Raw genomic sequence first — 13,752 nt, forward strand, 5'->3', positions numbered from 1 at the left:
GTCACGTGTTTCAAGTCATGCCTAAAGCTGATTCTGTGAGGTCAGTGCGAACAAAGTTGAAGCGAGAATAATTGAAGCAAAGGAGAATATAGCTGCAGTGAGTTTTTCCATACAGACTGACATTTAATCTCCAAAACTTGTGCTTGAACACGGAACGTCTGTGTGTAGTTGTGTGTGTGTTTAGGGCTACAATGTGTGATATGGAAATGCATCTGCTACATGGGATAAGCAGATAAGAGAATACCTTGGTATATTCTCAGGAGTTTATTGTAGTTAAAGGCACACAAGGTGCAAACATCACCAACATTAACAGCCTTAGTTTTTACTGTGCAGGGTCGGCTGATATGACGGGTACATACTGCGCTATCGGGACAAATGTGTCAACCAGTAAAGACTTTGGTTTACCGTTTCAACCGTGGGAGTGAAACTCTTGTAATCTTAAGAATCCAGCTGCATTGCAAGGTAACAGGATTTGGGCAGACTTGGAGGAGCGGGGTGAAGTTGTAAATTCACTTTTTCAGTTCTTACCTTTCACAATAAGAGCCCTAGACATATACACTGCATAGCTGCTTATGAGAGGGGACTTAAATTAACTCAGAGCATTTCTGACACAAATCAACAAAACTGCTTACAGTACTGATCATATTTATCTGACCTGGTCTGCAAGCATCATATGTGATGAAGTACGGTATGGTTGATTTAAACCATTTGTTAATTGAATTTATAACACAATTAGTGTATTGTGACACTGTTACCGTGATATGAAATTACACACACTGTAATAGAAGATTTTGGCCACATCGCCCACCCCTACTTTGCACCAGAAAGTACTATTAAGTGGAGTCATGCACTCTGTCAGTGGTGCTTTAAAGACAGGAGAACTAAATCAATGCTCAGTCATAAACACGCGTCGGCATAAATGTAGCATGGCGAAAATGGGGAGAGCGCTGCTGCAGCCTTCACAACTTTGGACAGCCCTGCAGCCAAACTCTCAATTTGACAAGTAATATGGCTCCAGCCCATTGATACGGGTCCAGGGTTATTACAGTTGAGCTGGCTCCGGAGGGAGTAAATGTCTCACAGTGTCAATAAACTGCTGACAGGGTATTTGAGCCGTACAAAATTATTGTTGAAGTCCTCTCTAGCATGAAATGATGTGTTTGATAATAAAGCTAAAAGGAGTTTTCTGGAAGGTTTTGCTACGTCCATCAACACCCTTTTAATTAAAACCAGCATTATTAGTATTGGCATATCCTTCCGTGTGTTATACGAGGTGGCAAAAATGCATAGACTGGATCTGGATCCATTTGGCAATATTGTCAAACACTCTCATTGATATAGCAAATAAAACTATCAAGACAGAGACAAGAACTGACACACAAATTGTCAGTAACTCCTCCACTAAACTAACCCTCTTCTGACATTCCAAATACCACATTTTATCGGCAGAAAACCTCTATTTGGTTAACTTTAAAATTGAAAGTACACATCATAAGATAACGAGTAAAAAGGCTCAGACATTGAGCCGGCCCGCACGAAAATCGAATCCTGTTTTATTGCTTTCTTTGTATTGCTGCCTCTGTGTCATGTCACAGTGGCATGTTTTGTTCAGCACCAAAGGGAAATACAGTAATCTTTCACCAGCCTGCCACAACCAAGGGGAAAAGACACATTAAGAATAAGAACGTGTACACAAAAACAGCCCGTCGCTTAAATGACTGATCGTGGCAAGGTCGACACTGAGAAAGATGAATGCCGCCAATATTTGAGGCAAAAATATTGTAGGAAATATTCTCTGTCTGCCTTTAAAAAAAGGATGCATTCAGCACACTGAACAACCGAGCGTCGTAAAATTCTGCACACAACGCCAGAGTTACTGAATGATTCACTGTGGCCAGAGGTCATCCGCACTCAGAATTGCTTTATGATTGTGTGCTTAGAGGCTCTTTCAGACCGCTGACCAGAATGAAAGTGGGGGAATTGACACCCTTAGGTCCAAATTTAGATTGCACCGCACCAAACAATTAATAATTCTAATAAACTCAGCAAGTATTTCACTCTCTGGGACAAACTAATACTGTGGAAAAATGTTTTGTTTTTTAACTCTGAGCTACAGAAGACTTTTAGTGAGACAGCAGCCGGGGGAAACAAGTTGACGCAGTAATATTTAATACAGGTGAGCTGCAGTGACTTGCCATCGTTTGTCATTCAGCCTGATTAACACCCAAGAGAGTCAAACTGAGGGTACAGACTGTCAGCTAGATATGGAGGTGGGAGAGGGCTGTGCATCAACAGATGGCCGGCGACTAACGAGAGGCCGGACAGACTGCACAGAACGCCGTCAGCCACGATATACTGAAACACATCACTCCTGGCTATTTGAAAGCTCAACCAACAACATGCATTTGAGGGATAAGGCCAATGCCGACTGTCTTCACAGTTCTCACATTAAACTTAGAAGCACCAGATAACGACAGATTATTGACATGTTCAGTGGATAAAAACAATCTTTTACTTGTTACCCGTCTTAGTTTTTGAATAGCCTGTACGCTAGTGCTTCATTTGTTACAAATACTGCACTATAAAACAGTTTGTTTGGTCTTGGTTCAGGGGAATTTCCTGTTGTGTGAGGTGTTGCTGTCTACCTGGAGAGGGGGTGTTTCTTCCCAACTGCTGCATGGGGGTCCTGCTGGCGAATGGCTCGGATGGCGGTGGGTGCCGTGAACAGGGAGGAGGCTCCGTGTTCGGATAGGACGCGGAAGAACGCCCCGGGGTCTGGAGTCCCCACAGGCTTACCCTGCAACACAGCCAGTTTAGCAGCAGCTGGTTAGTTCACAAACGGTGACACGGATGCAGGCATATAAAAATCATATGGCGGACTGCCTACAGGGCGCATAGCAGACGCACAGCTTATTGTGGAAGCTCAAAAACACGTCATAGCAATATTTCAACAATCCACAGTGCAAATTCACTTCAACTACAAAACATGAATATTCATAGAGCAGCTGTTTAAACTGGAGAGGCCCACTGGAAGGCTGCCTTCCAAACAGATGGGCCCAGAAATCCATGGATTAGAAAACACAGTTGCACTATAGGAGTAAAGACATAGACAAAAGAAGCCTGCAGGCAAACGCCTCCTGCAGCAATTTCATATGCGTTGCTGGTATTCAAGTAGCCTGCGAGGGGACAACTGAGAATGACTGAGAATGGTAAACAGCAGCAGGTAGTTCTGGATGTCGTTTATGCTCTGAATAAATATTTGTGCCTGTGTGTTGATCAGAGGGAAGACAACAGTTTGGCAGCATCATGCCTGAAGAGAGACGGGCCGTTAGCACGAGAACCAGCGTGGCTGTAGTCAAACATTGATTTAAGGAAGGCAGAGCAATTCATTGCCGAGCAGTTCTGCTTCCTACAGGTGAGAGAAAGTCACGGTGCTAAAGTAATGAGGAAACACACTGAAAGATCAACAGACAGACACACATCCCTCTTAGCTGCAGGCTAATAACCGTCCGCATAATAAGAAGCCTGCATAGAAAATCAAGCCGATGGGGTGGTGGACTCACAAAGCAAAAGTCAAATTACCTGTAATAATCGGATCCATCAACAGCAAATGGCTGTTCAAAAGACACATTCATGCAGAAAATATGCCATTAAAGCTTGTTTATTCCTTCACCGTTGGTTTTATGAGAAGCGGTGTGTGCTGCATGTCAATGTCGTGCTCAGGGGAGGGGCTGTGTCCTGAAGGCTTGAACCGATATTATTTATAATTTAGTGTGTGTATTTGTCCCAGTCCATTCCATCGTGACCTCACACGTCATTTTTTTTGCCATACGATGAGGCAGTTTTTACCAATTTCTATTTCTATCGATTGAGATATTGTCGGGTGCTTAAATGAATGTCACAGGGTAAAACAGAGTTCACATAAACTGGAGCAGTGAACCAAATATGGATGTATTCAGCCTGCAGAGCAGACAAAGGCAGATGCCACGCGGACCTTAAAACTCGACTTGTACAGCTTTCTTGTTCTGCAATCCTGCTGTTGTCAGTTTAAGATACTTAACCTTGTTTATGGGAACATACCTCGTAGAGAATTGTGCTGTTACCATGGAGCAGAGGACCATAGCAGATGTATGAATGGCCGACCACCCAGCCCAGGTCTGACGCTGTCCACCAAACCTGCAACAGGTTAACAAAAAAGGTGAGGTATGTAGAGATACTCTGCTATAGATTCATCAACATGGTGCATTCAGTGTCGCTTAACATGCGGAGAGAATTCTAATAACACGTTTTCAACTCCCTTTGTATCTCTGAATGCTCAAAATATAACACTTGCTGTACTTGAAAGCTCCTTTAATGTAAATCAAACAGCTAATGTTAATGATGAATGTAAAGGAAAATTGGAAAAACACATGTAAAATGAACACTACTTCCGAAACGTATGACTGGTCAGTTACCATGTGATCAAATCTTCAGTAGCACAGAGCAATCTATCTCTTTGCTGGCTGCCTGCTCTTTGTTCTCAAACAAGGCTCTAACTCAGAAGAGGACGCGTTATTGCCTTACATCTCCAGGACTGAGTCCATAAATATTTGACATGGTCCATTTCAGCATCACAGCGTAGCCGGCAGTGTCTCGCACGACACCCTGGGGGACGAGATAAGAAAAACATCAGACTGGTGACGGGTATTGCGCTGGGCAAAGAGGCGGGCGTTTAATATCAATCTGCACACAGACGCTCAGCCTTGCTGTGGAGAAGGTGATGGAATTTTGTTTTCGAATGACTTCTTCTCAAACAGACTCCAAAGAACTGCTTTTATTAGTTAATGGTGCTCTATAGATATTTTCGAGCAAAAATAGTGTGTCCTTAAGTCCTCACGTCTCCAATTATAGAGATTGTCTCAAACGTATGGTCCCCCCTACAGCACTAAGTGAGGAAGTCACAGTAACTCACAGTGAAAAAAAGCTGGCAATAACAGCTCTATTAAGCTCAGGAACTCGCCAGCAGGTGGATATTTTATATCATCTGTTTGGTCAAAGACAAAACGATGCTATTTGAAAGGAGCTGGAGTTTTTCCCATTTGAAAGTGCCTGTAGGCAATTCCTCCTGCATGAGCTCCAGCTCCTGCTGTGGAGATGCTCCGTCTTATTTATGTCACAGTGATGGAGTCTAGATTGGGCCTGGATTGTCAAAGAGCAGATGAGTCACACAGAAGCTCTACGCAGAACTGACAGCATTTAAACAAACGGGGTCAACGGTAAATCCCCAACTCGTCTAACTGAGGATGTATGTGTAGATGATTTATGGATATGAAGCAGGTATTGATTTCCTCCTGCTGCTGACCGATGCCCTGACATGTCAGTACCTTTGGTGTTCCAGTGGTCCCGGATGTATAGAGGACGTAGAGAGGGTGGTTGGAGGGAACAGAAACACAGTCATGAGGACGAGCTGTGGCCATCTCTTCATCCCAGTCCAGACTCAAATCCGGACTCATTGATACTTTTTCCTAAAAACAGCAAAGACACACAAACAAGTGACTGCGGGATATAAATTCTCACTTCAAGTCGCATTATATATTTTATATAGATGTTTAAACTCTGTTCTAACTCCCATTCGTCATTATAATCGAAGTCAGCAACAGAGGTAATGTCAGGTCATGGATTAATGCCCCTTACATCTGCAGTTGCTGACATCCGTCTCATTTCAAAATTCTTTGATTTCATTAATATTTAAATCATCCCGGGAGGCTGAAGAAAAGTCCCTTTCTGTGGTTCTCGGAGAACGAGTTCAAGACTAAGACATCATTCAATATCACACAGACATATAACCTCCAGCAGTCTGAAATGCATCCCTTTACTCAGAGTCGAGCCGGAGTAAAACTGGGCTGATTTAACAGGGCTTTCAAGTCGGAGGCCGCGTTCACAGAACCACAGGCTCTTGCTCACTGAATGCAGTAATTGATAAAACAGCGGCAACCGCCTTCAAAGTGGTGCTTGACATGATTTTAAGGGGATGAGTTCAGGGTGAATTTCCTGTCAAAACCATTTCTGTGAGTTCACTTATGTCAACTGTGTTTTTCTTCCAAAAAAAAAAAAAAAAGATGCAACCGTGATCTCTTAATAATTCAGCAGAACATTCCCCGATAGATAACCCCGGAGTATACAAACCGGGTCGAATACATTGTGTTAATTTAACACAACGACTGAGTCAAACAGAGGTACACGGCGTATAACAAATTTGAACTGAGACGTGCAGCCCAGAAAAAAACATTTTGAGAAGAATGATTGTGCAATCAATTTGTGCAATCAATTTGAAGAATAATTTCTATTTTCTAGAGCTAAAATTCAATGATTTCTTTTCTTCTTTTATTGCGTGAAGGTGAAGCAAATGTGAGCTTGCTGTCACCACACTAATGCATAATTGTGAGCTGTATCATCTTTCTGTGCAGCTCAGGATGCTACAAAACCGGATGCGTGGGCTGTTTATGACCACCTCCATGATCCCTCTGCTGCAAACACACATCTCATCTGTTTCAACCTGCCATACGTCCTCTTTTGATACGGCGGCGGGATTTGATATTCTTACTATTCGTGCACATTTGGCCAATTTAAGGCAACAAGCCTTTGAAATATAACGCTTGAAATTCAGTTAAATGTTTAAATCCTTTTTATAAAGGTTAAAAATGGCAACCATATGCCTTGGGGAAACCTTTTCTCTGCAGCTATACGGTGACTGAAGTAATCAAGATAACGTACGGCTGCAATATTTCAGATATGCATTTAAATTCTGTCACACAGCCAGCCGGTTAAGAAACGACACCGCGCTGACGAATTAAGCTTTATGATGCTTTGCGCCTCTTACCATGTTAGGCCTGTTGTAGACGAGGACTTTAGAGGGTCTGTGAGAGCTCAGCTGCAAGGCTTTCTCCACCAGAGGGATGTACTCCACTTTTCTGCCTGGCTCGATGCCAAAGGAGGCTGTAACCATCAGCTTGGGCTGAGAAACACAAGGATTAGGTAATAGTAGTGTATTTATATAGCACATTTCATTACACGTAAACTCAAACTGCTTTACATTTAAAGACAAAATATATAGAAATATATGAATAAACATAAGAACATAGCATAAACAACATAAATATAAGAATACAGTAATATACGTACTTATACACCCAGCCACACAGCATTTAAAAGCACAAAACAAGGGAGAAAAGGAAAGTTTTGAGTTTGCTTTTGAGTGTGGACCTCAAGTCATCAGGCAGCTTAGTCCAGAGAGCAGGACCACAGTAACTGAAGGCGCCCTCTGTGTACAGCTAGAAGACCTCTGTCTGACGACCTGAGAGGCCGGATCAGGTTATGACCAGTGAGCAAGTCAGAAGCGTAATGAAGTGTTTTATAGCCCTTTAGCAGGAGCCAATGACGTGATTGCACATTTTCGTGAACGTGTTCGGACTCTGGCTGCTGCATTTCAAACCTAAAACCTTTTATTACAATCGTCATATATATATATATATATATATATATATATTCACAGGAACGCACGTCAAATCTGACCTCTGCATTTAATCCATTCTTAGCATTTTAGGAGCAGTGGCCTGCCGCCATGAAGCACCGGAGGACCAACTAGGGGTTCAGTGTCTCGCTCAAGGACACTTCAACATGTGGACAGTACGAGACGGGGGTCAAACCGCCAACCAAAGGACGACCCGCTCTACCCGCTGAGCCACAGCTGACCTTACTTTGAATCAGCTGGAAATAGAGCATCCGAGTAGTCTAACCTGCCCGAGATGAATGCATGAACCAGTTTCAGAGAGTCAGTTTGAGTTTTGATACATTTTTTTTTGGAGAACTTGATTGCATTATAATGTCATGCACATACATGTTTCTATAATAGAAACAGAATCTAGTGCTCCCGTCGTATCAGCCATGAATATTTGTTTTGCTGCATCAACAGGATGTTAGAGTCTGGTGCCTGTGGCTCCGGCACCCCAGTGTCGAGTCAAGCTCAGGTCACGTCAGCCTTATTGACATGCGTGTGATAATAATTTCATAACAAATAGCAGGCTTGCAACACAACTGAGGTGTTCATACAGAGTCAGTAATATGTCCTGTCATTTTTTCGATTTTTAGTCATAATTAGCTCATTTTCCCCTGGTGGTGATTATAAGGTATTACAATGTCTACAGCGGTGCTAAACAAGGATCATTCACTTGCCTCTCCTCTGCTTTCCTGCTGAATTGCAAATAACAGAAACTAATTAAGTCAATAAAATGAACAACAATAATAACAATAACTGTCCCCTGGAGGGTATAATAAGTGTTTGAACACCGGATAAAGTAGCTGGCGACAATACTTAATACTACTGTATTTCTTTCAGATTTATGTTGCAGATGGCGCTGACATCATTCTTCATTGTTTGATTGTGAAATAGAAATGGCAAGCCGAGTGCTCCCCACTGCGAAATGATTCACGTTGAGCTCACAAAAGCAAAAGAAACCTCAGGCATCTCCGGCATGTTTTACAGGGTGCACATTACTAATGACACGTGAAAACAAGTTGCAGCCATGTTATTGCCCTGCTTGAATTTAAGCAGATAAAAAGAGTCATCACATCAGCATGTCCTCAGTTTTTAGTGAGCGGCCACGGTACTGAGGAGTGAATTAACAAAAAGGTCATGTTGTCCTGTTGCCATTGGCTTTAGAAAATATATATCTCCACCAAGAGGTGTATGACAAGATTTTCTAACCTTGGCGTGATCGATGCGGACAGAAAGCTCTTTGGAAGCGAAGCCGCCAAAGATGAGGCTGTGAGGGGCACCGATCCGCGCACAGGCCAACATGGTGAACATGGCCTGTGGCACCATGGGCATGTAGATGACCACCAGGTCCCCCTTCTGGACCCCGTTCTTCACCAAGACACCTGCTAACCTGGACACCTGGATCAAGACACAGACGGAGAACTGTGCTCACACCGCACTCTTTCAAATATCTGCATATCTTCTATAACCAACATAAACAATTGATGGTAAAAACAGACACACTGTGCATTTGGGTTTCTATTATGGGGTTATTAATGTGAATACATTTGTGAATTTAAGTGCATTACAGATTGCCTTGAACTGGACCTAATCTGACAAATGAAAGACTTCAATATATATTTGTAAGTTTAATTCAATTAAATGTATTTTTTCCTCTGGGGGCAAGCACATTTTGATTAATATGCATGCAATTGAGACTAAACTGAACTGAAGAGTCTTCCCAAATGTCAATCAAGTTAATAACTTCCCTTTCTTTTTCTTCTTGTGTTTTGCTGTCCTCCATGGCAGATTTTAACAAAGTGACTACTTCAGCTCTTAATGCTGCTCACTTCTGGGACTTCTGCCTCTAATAATACTATATGTACCTGGTCCTGAAGGTCCCTGAAAGTGATGATCTGTTTGGTTCCAGTCACTGGGCTGTCATAAATGATGGCAGGCTGCTCTCCACGGCCGCTTTCAACGTGACGATCCACAGCGTTGTAGCACATGTTCAACTTCCCTCCAACAAACCTGAAAGAGACCATTTTAAGTGAACAATACATATCATATGCCACCGCCTCGATCTGCATATCTCTATACTGTTGAAGACTGTATTTTTGGATGGCAGTGTACTTTCCTTTTACTGAAAAACGGAACACAACTTGATGTGCAGTTGCGTTTGCCAGCATCAAACAAAGCAATGCACTTGGAAAACGCAACAGTTTCAATTAATTCTGGTGCTGCGCATAAGGATGAAGAGCAGCAAGCAGGTTGACCAGGTGGTGTCTGGTATCTGCTGTTTTTGGAAGCTAGAGTAGACACACGGTATTTGTGTCCTTCGGTTTAACACAACAGTACCAGAATCAGGCAGCTCTGGCTTTTTCTACCACACTACATGATCCCACCCACCAAATAAACAAACGGAACACATTTTCAATTTCACTTCATTGTCTGTGCAGGTGTATGTGAGCAGTTATGCATGCTCACGTGCAGGTAATAATGAAAGGTCAAGCTTGATACTTTGCTCTGCTGGTGACTGAAGTCTCTGTTGTTCTGGAGAGCAATCAATGTTTAGTTCCTTCATAGTTTGTGTGTGGACTTCACAATAGAGACAATAATAAGAAAAGGAAAGTCCTCCGTTTTGTGTCCGTCCTCCTCAAAGCCGCTAACCGTGACTTCAAACGGCCGCTGGACACGCCGACAAAATATAAAATGTTTTCATATTTTGTCATCTAAAATGTGCATCACATCCTATTACGTCGCTGTCAAGCGCCTTTCCCTGCAGGTGGTTACCTAGATAGCAGTCGACTCCGGGGCGGATCTCGACTGCTATCTGGGTAATTATGAGACCCCCGCCCTCGGTAAACTATTGTAAACTATTATGTTGAGCATGTTAAGAGCTCTCTAGGAAGCAGTGTTCCTGTATGTGTTTGGTGCTTTTATTGTGGAGGATGAGACAAATAGGTTCTGATGAAGTGTGGGAGAAGTGAATAAAGTTGCTGACGTCTTGGCGCAGATTACGGAGCCCCGTGTTTATTATTTATTTATTATCATAAAGTATAGGCGCAACATTGAACCATCAATGGATAAATCCAAAAAAAAAGAAAATTCACGGAGGAAAATAGAGAGTTTGATTCTGCGTGGACGTATTCATTTGCTTTCACTGCCAATGATGCTGTCTTACCTGTATGCTTGAAATGTGGCGAGAAATTTGCAAACAACAAAAAATGTAATGCAACACTTACAAAACAAACACAGCATGTGCTGAAAAGTGTCACGCTGGAGAGGAGCGAAAAAGAGCGATTTCTCAACTGCTGCAGCAAACTCTCCTCTTCATAAGAGTTTGATATTGTTATATCAGGTAAAATTGCAATAACATGTCAATAATTGTCTTTATTCTTGTTCTATAATTTCACATATACAACAAACTATAGTATATATAATCTAACTATATACAAAACTTTATAAGCTGTGATATCAAATAGCTTTTGCGGCTCCAGACGAATTTTATTTGGTGAAAAATAGGGCAAAATGGCTCTTTGGATAGAAAAGGTTGCCGACCCCTGCCTTAAATTGATCGCTGGAGCAATCACGTTTGAAAATACGCAACTTTTACTTTGAAGGCGAGCTGTCTCCGTTTCCGGCTCTCGACTTCCTTGACTCAATTTTAATTATTCAAAGTGGATAAACAAAAAGAGGGCGGTTACGTGCGCCGAATTGCATTGCACGTGGTCATTCAATGGGACAATAACACGGACAGAGCCGCGTTAGAGCAGCATCGGCTATCGAACAATGAACTCACGCGCATCAACGCATGAACACAAGTAGGCCAATGAGATTAGACAATACCCCTAAACACACTTTACTCATTACACGACGTCATGAATTATACTTCATGCACGGACCTTTTCTCCCATGTGTATTTTTGCTGAATCACATATTATCTACTATCTAAATTAAATGATTCAACAAAACTAGACCCTACTTTACGCACACCACCTCTACTCAAACCATGTTGTCATAAGGAAGTCTAGAGATTATTAATTAAGTATTTGGGGTGTCCAAGCAGACTATAGGTAAATTGGGATGTTATTATTAAAATGTTAGTAGTTCAGGGTCATACATTCATCTTAAAAATGTCTTATTTTATTTTTCTCAAGCTCACAAGCTTCCAAGTATTTCAAGATCTTTGTGAAATTGAGGAACCAGATGCTTTGAGTTATTAAAGAGACGTATTGCTGTAAAGTGACCATAGGCAAACATCCTAAACTTAAGTGAAAGTGTTGCACCAAACCTACCAGTTTGGAAACACTGGATCCTCGACGTGCAACGTTTTACTCCACGGCTCAAACCAGTTTATGTCCTGTCCCACCTCACCCCAGAATGTCTCGGGGTTGTCCCTCGCTTGGGCGAAGGCTCGGCTGTACGCGGTGTCGGATGCATAGTTTCTGCACCACTGCCGGGCGAAATACTTCTTGATATCTGCAGACGCACGCGATCCTGCTGGTCCCACGCCACGTTGTTGTGCTGCGTAAACAGTCCTCCAGAGTGCCCTCTTGCGCGGGATAGAAACGCAGAGATTCGGGCGCAGTAAGTGTTTTATTTGAAAGTGCATTGCTATAAAGCTGCTGTAGGCTAGTTATTTAAAAAAAGAATAAACTAAACTTCAACGCGTTTCTCTTGCTTCCGGTGTTTTCCTGCATGTGAGGGAGGGAAGCGCTTCAGCAACTCTAAATGTAATCTGGGGCCACGTAGGGGGAAAGAAGCCTCCCAAGGAAATCCTCACAATACCCTCAATGAATGCGAACTATGAACTGGATATGGTTGATACAAGAGGAGCTTTGAGCCACGTTTAAAAACACACACACAACACGTGACCTATGTGCTACGCGTGCATGTGGATTGTGATGCAGCATATAACAATAACGCATGTTATTTTAGCAATCTTACGGCCTTTCTTATTTTGCATATGCTCGATTCCTTTGCCTCGCCTCCTCTGGCGTCTTGGTCACGCCCCCATGCGAAGCGAAGGTCAACAGCCAATTTTAGCACATCTTAGCCTGGGAGCCGTCATTTCAAAGCGACGTCAATTAAATATGACGTCTGTCACAGCTGCGTCCGCTGTCCATTGTTTTTGTTTTATGAGCTCTGTCAAGATCAGCATAACAGTGTTCAAGAGAACTTGTGCATTTACTTTTAATTCGATTCACAACGTGGCATAATGGGACAAGAATGTACTGATGTCGTGTATTTTTTATTTAACACACACACAAATAATACAACCTGATATAAATCACAGTTCTTAGCTCCACATAAACCCCAAGAGGTTTTTCAGGACAGCTATTTAGCCAGTGGCATGTATTTTATCATGCAAAAACAAGAAGAAATAATTGATATTTACTTGTGAAAACTCCTTGAAGCTCATTTCCATCGCAAACTTGTTTGCTGGCTGCTGCATTAATCTCTGAGGGTCCTCGGGGTGGCATCAATACCCTTTCTCCTGTTGAGAAGGCAAATAACCCACCTCCCAGGGAATGCATAGGGGCTTGTTTTGAGGATATTTATGAACATAATTGAGTCACTCTCATCACGGGCAGCAGCAGCTCCATGTCCCCTCAGATGATGGTGTTGCATACACATCTCTTTTCGTCACTGCCGTCATCCAAGCTGCTGGTTAAAACCCATAATCCAGCTGACCCCGTCTCCCCCCCTGGATGTGAACCCTGCATACTGGTGCCCTAGGATGAGTAACTCATCCATCTGATATTTCAGGTCATCTGTTTCTATTTATACGTGCATGTTTTCCATTAGGCGGCTCTGGAAGCAGCGTGCACTTTCCAGGAAACCCTTTGTAAACGCCTTGCAGCTACTGGGTCCACCACATTTCTCCACAAATGTGAGAACTTCAATGAAATTGGACGAGCAAACGGGAACCGTTATGGTGGTTTGCAGGGGAAACAAACAGTGACCAAGCACTTATTATACCCTGTTTGCCAGCATGGAATTGTGTTTTCCATATTCTGAGATATTGATGAAGGTCTTCTTGAATCCATCTTATCCTGTGGCTTCTTGGACATGATGAACCTGTGCTTGTTTTTTCTCCTGACCTAATATTGATTAAAATCTCCTCACATTCAACGGAGCATGTAAATTACAAGCATTATTCATGTATAACAATCAAACATTGGCAGGGAAAAGATGCCTCCCTGCTCCCTCAGGCGCTGCCATAACTCTTTTTA

At 42.6% G+C, this 13,752-nt stretch overlaps 1 protein-coding gene across 3 annotated transcripts in view; it reads right to left on the reverse strand.

Moving 5' to 3' along the window:
- acss3 (acyl-CoA synthetase short chain family member 3) overlaps positions 1–12,224 on the reverse strand; it is a 31,271-nt gene extending 19,047 nt beyond the window's left edge. The window contains exons 1-8 of one of the 3 annotated variants that reach the window (XM_076111888.1): positions 11,812–12,219; positions 9,400–9,544; positions 8,744–8,932; positions 6,860–6,994; positions 5,364–5,504; positions 4,564–4,644; positions 4,081–4,176; positions 2,646–2,797 (exon numbers count right to left, since the gene is read on the reverse strand). In XM_076111888.1, the coding sequence (XP_075968003.1) occupies positions 2,646–2,797; positions 4,081–4,176; positions 4,564–4,644; positions 5,364–5,504; positions 6,860–6,994; positions 8,744–8,932; positions 9,400–9,544; positions 11,812–12,128 (1,256 nt within the window). In that variant the 5' untranslated portion in view covers positions 12,129–12,219. Of the gene's footprint in view, positions 1–2,645; positions 2,798–4,080; positions 4,177–4,563; positions 4,645–5,363; positions 5,505–6,859; positions 6,995–8,743; positions 8,933–9,399; positions 9,545–11,811 lie in introns of all 3 variants that reach the window. The other 2 variants (XM_076111890.1, XM_076111889.1) reach the window with 2 other exon arrangements.
- Positions 12,225–13,752: the final 1,528 nt, after the last annotated feature.

This window comes from Anarhichas minor, unplaced genomic scaffold, assembly GCF_050575085.1.
Source record: "Anarhichas minor isolate MPS153535 unplaced genomic scaffold, ASM5057508v1 ptg000045l, whole genome shotgun sequence".
NCBI lineage: Eukaryota > Metazoa > Chordata > Actinopteri > Perciformes > Anarhichadidae > Anarhichas > Anarhichas minor.